Source organism: Notothenia coriiceps, unplaced genomic scaffold, assembly GCF_000735185.1.
Source record: "Notothenia coriiceps isolate Sejong01 unplaced genomic scaffold, NC01 NC01_scaffold00025604, whole genome shotgun sequence".
NCBI classification, from domain to species: domain Eukaryota; kingdom Metazoa; phylum Chordata; class Actinopteri; order Perciformes; family Nototheniidae; genus Notothenia; species Notothenia coriiceps.
In genome coordinates this window covers 1-8188 of record NW_011358305.1, presented here as the reverse complement: position 1 = coordinate 8188, position 8188 = coordinate 1, and the positions used below count along the sequence as shown (strand labels likewise).

Genomic DNA, 8188 nt, shown 5'->3' with positions numbered 1-8188 from the left:
AAGGAAGGAAAGAAGGAAGGAAGGAAAGAAGGAAGGAAGGAAGGAAAGAAGGAAGGAAGGAAGGAAGGAAGGAAGGAAGGAAGGAAGGAAGGAAGGAAGGAAGGAAGGAAGGAAGGAAGGAAGGAAGGAAGGAAAGAAGGAAGGAAGGAAGGAAGGAAAGAAGGAAAGAAGGAAGGAAGGAAGGAAGGAAAGAAGGAAGGAAGGAAGGAAAGAAGGAAGGAAGGAAAGAAGGAAAGAAGGAAGGAAGGAAGGAAGGAAAGAAGGAAGGAAGGAAGGAAGGAAGGAAAGAAGGAAGGAAGGAAGGAAGGAAAGAAGGAAGGAAGGAAAGAAGGAAGGAAGGAAGGAAGGAAGGAAAGAAGGAAGGAAGGAAGGAAGGAAGGAAGGAAGGAAGGAAGGAAGGAAAGAAGGAAGGAAGGAAAGAAGGAAGGAAGGAAGGAAGGAAAGAAAGAAGGAAGGAAGGAAAGAAGGAAGGAAGGAAGGATGTTTGACAGAAAACATCAGATCCATTCCAGGTGACCCTAACCCACCCCTCCTGTCTCCTCAGGTGTGCACGGAGAAGTGGCCGGGGAAGAGCACGGACGGCACGGTGTACAGCATCTCCATGCTGATCCTGCAGTACTTCCTGCCGCTCTCCATCATCTCCTTCGCCTACGCACGAATCTGGTCGAAGCTCCGCGCCCACGTTAGCCCCGCGGAGACCGTCGTTAGCACCAGCAGCGCTACGTCTGAGCGCCATCGCAGACGGCGGAAAACCACCAAAATGCTGGTGACCATGGTGGTGGTTTTCGCCGTCAGCTGGTTGCCTTTCCACGCCTTCCAGCTGGCGACGGACATCGACAGCGCCGTGTTGGATATGCGATGTTTCCGCCTGCTCTACACCGTTTTCCACGTGGTCGCCATGTGCTCCACCTTCGCCAACCCGCTGCTTTACGGATGGATGAACCGAAACTACCGCGCCGCCTTCCTCGCCGTCTTCAAGTGTTGCCGAGGCGGCGAGATGAAGAGAGGCGGGAGGTTGGATAGCATCCATCCCGTAGGAGGAGGAGGAGGAGGAGGAGGAGGAGGAAGGGTGAAGAAGATCGTGGTTGAAACGCAAGACACGGTGTCCACCCACCTCAACGCCACCGATGTTTGAGAAGGAGGCGAAGGAAGGAGGGAGGAAAGGGAACGAGATTATAGAAGTAGAAAATCAGCCTCAACTTATGTACAAAAAGAAGGGATAAGAATAAAATGCAACAGAAGAAAGAAATCAGGAATGTTTTGATCCAGTAGAAGGGCGAAGAAGAAGAAGGTTCTTGAAACACAAGAAGTGGTGCCCAACCACCTCAACGTATGCACAAAAAGAAGGTGGAGAACGAGGGATGACAAGAAAAAGCAACACGTTTACGGAGGAAGGAGAAAGGAAATGACTAAAAAAACAACCCGGCAGAAAACAAGAAGAAATACAAGAGACCTGCCTCAACTTATGCACAAAAAGAAGGGATAAGAATCAAACGCAACGAGGTCAAAGTGGAAGGAAGTCAGGTGGAGGTGGAAGGGCGAGGAAGATGGCGCTTTAAAACACAAAACACGGGGTCCACCCATCTCAACACCGAGACAAGGCAACAGGTTTACGGAGGAAGGAGAAAGGAAAGTGTCCAATGCAACGACATCACAGAAGGGTCGTTCGTTCTTTGACCTGCCGAACAATAAGTCCAACCCATCGGACGAAACACAATCTGCAGTGTCCACCCAACCTAACTTGTGTACAGAAAGAAGTTAAAGAAGTTGGGAGGGATGGCAATACAAAGGAACAAGATGACAGAGGAAGGAAAGTGTTTGTCATGCAGAAGGAAATCCATCAAATCCTGTGAAAGGAAATGAAAGGGCGGAGAAGATGCTTGAATTACCAGAAGCAATGTCCACCCACCTCAATGCCACTGATGGACAGACGGAAGGTGGAGAAGGAGGGGGGGATGACAAAAAAATGCGACAAGATTACACAGGAAGGAAGTATCTTGTCCCGCAGAAGAGGCAACAAAGAGAGACAAAGAAATAGAAACAAGAGGAGGCCGACGGCGGGACTTAAGAGTTTCTGAAAAGCCCCGAAATAGAAGAGGAGGAGGCAGGGATTAGGAGAAGAAGAATGACTCCACGTCTGCTCGACAAATCGAAGCTTTGAAGACGTGACCTCCTTGTGACGGAGGGACTTTTCTCTGGGGGATTTGTTCGAGTGACACAGCTTTGCATGAAGGATTTGTGGAAAAGTTTGCCCTGAAAAACAGACAGGAAGTCGGATGGTGGATTGTTTTATAGCAACTGAAGGAACAGACTTTGGTCAACTTCGTCAAAATAGGGCTTTTACTCCATGTTCATTCCACGTGTGAAGCATTTCGCTCGTACTCTTAACCCCAGATTGGTTTAAAGGCAGTGGGTTGAGGATTAACATTGACAAACATTTGGGCAGAATCAGCTGCGAGGGACTTTTCACGCTGAGCGAAATCGGAGGCCGCTGAAGACCGTGCAAAAATATCTTGTCAGGTGAAAGAAAAAACCCAAAAAGCCTGGATTTAAGAGTCCAAGGAAAGGATGCATGATGCAAGCTGTGTGAAATCTCAGACACTGTTATGTAATGTGTGTTTGAAATGTGCTCCATCCTACAATAATAGCCAGGAAGAAGTGGACATAGATATAGGAAAGAGAAGGGCGAGAGCGGGGGGGAATACAAATGATTTCAAAGCCTTTTTTTATCAGTAGCTTCAGGGCAGATGGGCAGAAAGTGAGGAGAGGATCAATGTGAGGAGGGAGATGTGAGATAATGAGGGAGAAGGAAATAAACATCTTCAAATGAAAATCCAGCTGAGATCACACAGATTTCAAAACGTCTCTTCAGTTCGAAACTGCACGATGTTAAACGTGTTAGATGAATCTGATTTAGCTGAGAGGCAATTCGTCAAATCTGGCTGACTGCTCAGATTTTGCGTCACGCTTCGATTTCATTTTCATTACAGAGTTTAATCAGCACAACGTAATAATATAGGAGGAAAGAGATGGTTCGAATATGATTGTTCACTCTGCAGAATTTCTTTTATTTCATTTTGTAAGTGTTTCTTGTACTTCAAAGTGACTTTTATTTAGTAAGTGAAAAATAGTGGGCTATTTTGCCCTGAACTGAGCCTTTCAGGCATTTTGTCTTATAGAAAAAAGGCCTGCAGATGCAAAAAAATGTATTGGCATATATGTTAAGTGTTGTGTAATTCTAAAGACTCCACTCCTTATGTATAAACAATCTCTGCAAATTAAAGGTGATATTTAAGTTTAAATGTTCAGGTTTGTCGGAAACCAAAAGCACCTTACTTACAGATCGCCAGCCATCAATGAAACCGAAGTTTATTTATACCAGCGAGAACCAGGCAACGCAACAGTTGTTCTTAGTAATGGCCATTAAGGCTCGTTAGTTAACTTAGTAAGTGATTTAAGTAAAACCTTTACAAACGGTGCCTTACAGGCCTTTTCCACTACAGGAACTCAAAGTGTGTGTATAGATTGTGATAGGTGCAGCTCAGGAGAAGGAGATGAAGCCAAGTTTAGCGATTTCTGGGAAGAATAAAGCAGTATTGTCAGTGGCCAAATGTTTCAAACTATGTTACCCTACGTACCAATCTTTAGCTTCAGCAGAAATACAGGAAAATACTTTAGGAATCTGGGTTAGAATAAGTGTTTATTAAGTTCATAATACCATTTTGCTAGGCTGTGTTTCCCTTCTTTAGAAATGCAGAAACTGAGATCACTATCGGTTTTCATATTTGTATTTTTTTTTCTATCAATGCTGGGACTGTAGTATTTTGTGATTCAGTCTACATTTTTTTGGCAAACTGTTGAATCTTTTGCAATTAGATTATCTTTTAGATCCCATTGGTTCTCCTTCTGATGACGGTCCTCCTTATTCCTCCCACTGAACACTTGTTGTATCCCGGACGAGCCCCCAAAATTGTTAAAAAGTCCATCCATCTTCTCCCGCTTATCCGTGGTCGGGTCGCGGGGGTAGCAGTTCCATCAGAGAGCCCCAAACGTTCCTTTCCCTGGCCACATCAACCAGCTCTGACTGGGGGGTCCCAAGGCGCTCCCAGGCCAGAAGAGATATAATCCCTCCACCTGGTCCTAGGTCTACCCCTTGGTCTCCTCCCAGCTGGATGTGCCTGGAACATCTCCCTAGGGAGGCGCCCACGTGGCATCCTAACTAGGTCCTTTCAAAGTGTTGAATAATTTGCAAAGACCTTATCCGTCGCACAGTTATCTAATATTATATCTAATACCAACTTTGGATCACGTGTTAAAACATGTACTTTTGAAAAACTAGAATATAGAGGCAAATGAATTAATAGTGTGTTTTGCTGCTTTGTCATTTCTATATTATGCACGATTTGGGTTATCCAGCAATGTTTAGCTGACGGTGACATTGAGAAGCAACATTTCCAGTCATATGAGGCGGAGCGGCACAAGTAAAAAGGGATATATTTGTATTTCTCTTGCAGTAAAAAAACAAACAAAAAAGTATTTTAGTGACACTGATAAAAAAGTCATTCGATTTAAAAGTGACAAATATCAAAAATGGTTCCAAATGTTTCATCGTCGTTTTGAAATAAACTACTCACAACTAAATCACTAAATAGAGCATAAAATGTGTGCTTTTTCATTGAAATGTAACCCAAATGTTTGTTGAAAAACACAAAGCACGTACTTAAAAACTTCCTGTAGTGGAAAATGTCCATTTTTAGAAAAGTGGTACCCTAAAACACTTACTTACAGATCAATTCTGAATGTCAGTGTCATGATTTCCATGCCCTGAGTCATATTCATTTATATTCCTATATATCTGCCAATCTTTCACCCCCGGTGTTCCCATCATGCACCCTGCCCGCAGGCTGAAAATCATTACCTGTCTCTTTAGTGATTTCGGGGACAGGAAAGGTCAAAAAGTGCATTTGTTTTTTCAGAGACCTTTTTTTTATTCCCCCTAATGAATATGACTTCTCCTAAAGCTCCTTTTCTTTCCACACCATTGATCGGCGCCGCTCCAAATTAAATTGCAAATGTTATTACCAAAGGTCTCATTAAACTTTAATTGCCTGATTTTAATTACGGCTCTCTGTTTCCCTCTGTGTCAACATGCTAAACACTTTGCACAATGTGAATCAACACTACAGCAGTTATTAGTTCTGCAGATGAAACCCTTAGCTTTTTTTATTTTTGGGGATTTAGCCTCTTGTTTTTCCCTCTTTAATTCTCCGTCTCTTGTATGCGTCATTACCTCGCCCGACCCGAAATCCCACAATCCCTCACCAGCTGTTTATCTCCGTCCTCTTTCAGCCCATCGTCTGTCTCGTTCCACCCTTTTCCCCGTGAATGCATGCCTCAAACTGATGGAGAACGGGGTTTTCCTCTGAGGGAAAAATGTCTATTTTCGTCCTCATGATGGAGGATTTCATAAAAAAAAAAACAGCTGCAATGTTGGTGATATTTTACCCTGACTGTATCCGCCTCAAATATATCTCCAGCAAATAACTAAAACATAAGTAAACCAATATGTGCTTTACTTTAACAGCAGCATCCTGAGTTATGAACCTTGGCGTTAAATTGGATGTTTTATGAAAAGGATTATATTTTGAATGCTAAAAAGATTAAAAAAGGGCAGTTTGACGTCATCTAGTTTGCTTTTAATCCTTGAACATATTCCACAATGCATTGCGTGGGTACGTCATCATGCACCATGCATGGAAATATTTTGTAAACAAATCGAATTTATTGGAGCATTTTAAGGACTTGGATTGACATTAATTGTACAAAAAAGGATTATTTTTTTGGTAAAACATGAATAAAAATACAAGCATGTGGTCATACAAACTTTTTTTTAACGTTTTTAATTTTTTCTAGCAAGCAGAACACTTCAGAAAACATTATGACACACTTAGTGAATGGATATTTCTTGTTGCAGTGCATCTTGGGAGTTGTAGTTAACTTCTACCTTTTACATTTTTGAGTCTGTTTTCTACTAAATTAATCTTTTGGACTTTTTTGAACCAGTTTCCAAGAACAAACGTAACATTTAACTAATTGAAGAGTTTTGAAACAGTATTATTATTTCATCACGTTTGTGACACTAGCTAGCAATACGTTTATAACATCTAGCAACGCTCATAGGACTCAAAGCAAACAAGATGGCGTCATTCCCGTTCAAACATGTCTTTCAGCTTGTTTTCTATTATTTGCAGAACAGTACCCGGTGTTTATTTCCTCAGTGATGATGTTCTGATGTTTTTCTGACGAGGTTTGGGGGGGACACAGATGCTGCTTGACCTTTATAAAAACATGAATGTAAAACTGCTTAGTAACATGGCTGTGATGTTGTGTATCGTGTCATTCCGTGTAAATATGTGTGAAAGACTGTAACCAAGCACAACGTGTGGGCCTTTACTCGTGTCCAACAACATATGTACTGTTTTCTCAAGCACAAATACGCCTCTGACTCTTTATTTACCTGTGTGTGTGTGTGTGTGTGTGTGTGTGTGTGTGTGTGTGTGTGCTGTGTGTGTCTGTCTTACTGGTGTTGTGGGGACACATCTCTGTTTACACAATCACAATGTGGGCACACGCAACTAGGGGCTTACAAAAATGTAAGTTTAAGGTTGTGTGTGTGTGGGTGTGTGTCCTTATATACATTTGTTTTGTTCGGGGCTGTCACAATATAAGATTTTCTCTACTGTGAAAGTACTAATTCAGGATAGCGATATTGTCACGATACCTTGATAATATTTAAAAATATGTATAATTTTGCTCAAAATCTTTTTTTAGCATTTGACTTATTTGTTCAGTTTAGAAACATAGTTATTTAACATTACAGCTACTTAACTTACATAACAATCATAAACAAGTCACATATTGCAATACTTTTAGATAATAATACTTTTTTTTAAAGAAAATATGACCAAGAAAATTTACAAAATGCATTGATTTGAACCAAAACATGTACCTGTAGTCATCCGCTGTCTTTCTGAACAATATAAGGTTAAATAAGTGCAGCAAAGCTTTCATTAACTCCGGCTTCATCAGTGCGGAAGGTCTCAGCTGCAGGCGACTTCACAGTTTCACTTGCTATACATGTATACACAACTCAATTAAAAATGTAAGCGACGTGTTTGTGTGTAAAGCAAGCTGACATCTAAATATTCAACAGACAGCGTTGGATCTGTAGCTCCAGGTGGGATCAGTTCAGCAGAAAGAGACACGATGAGTTCTAATTGAAAACGGTTACTGACGCTCGTTCATAATAAATGTGCCTCACTGGGCAGAAAAGGACAATTAGACAGAATAAGTCTATTTTTACTTTTTCATCCACAACTTTTACTCAACAGTGAAACGTTTGGACATGATTACTGTTTAAATCCAATCCACTTTATTTCTATAACACATTTTAAAAACAGAGGGTTTGCCAAAGTGCTTCACAATGAACATAACATTATAACAAAATATAATATTACAAGAATAGATCAAATGCACATAAAGGCTAAGGACAGACAAAGCTCAGACTGACTCGAAGGCGAGGGAAAAGAGGTGGGTCTTCAGGCGGGACTTAAAAGTTTGAAGAGTGGGCGACAATTTGACATGGGGGGGGGCAAGTCGTTCCAGAGCCTGGGGGCTACCGCTGAGAAGGCTCGGTCTCCCCTGGTCCTTTACCTTGTTTAAAGGCCCAGATACACCGGCCAGTCACCTGAGAAGTCGCCGACACCGACTGTTACGTCGCCGGACTCTCCTGCGTATTTGCCGACTTCGCACACTGGAACACACCGCAAATCCGAGCCGAGCACGTATGAACTGCGCATGCGTGAGTGGCAATAACTCTCCTTACCAGCAGGCGGCGGTAGTGTGTATTCATCATTCAAAAGAGGCAACAACCGGAACAACCGGAAGACAGAGAAGAAGAACAGACCCGTGATATAAACAAACAACAAATAGCGTTTTTCTTTCCATTTTCACTCTCGACCATTGAAAACATGAACGAACAGGAGCTCTATAAACCCGTGAGGTGAAATAGCCGTCCGTGTGTGTTCCATCTTCCATTTAAAATCATTTGTTTACCTCCCTCCCTTCCGTTAACGCTTCTCATGCACTGATTCGCTAGCTGAACAGCCAATCAGTGTTATCCCTTTGT

General features: G+C 42.1%; 1 protein-coding gene across 1 annotated transcript; it reads left to right on the top strand.

The window, feature by feature from the left end:
- Positions 1–544: 544 nt before the first annotated feature.
- On the top strand, positions 545–4055 carry LOC104956221 (neuropeptide Y receptor type 2-like; the record flags this gene model as incomplete). The annotated part of the gene is made up of 1 exon (XM_010783692.1): positions 545–4055. A coding segment is annotated over one exon (591 nt), but the record flags the coding sequence as incomplete, so codon positions are not given.
- Between the last annotated feature and the right edge of the window lie 4133 nt (positions 4056–8188).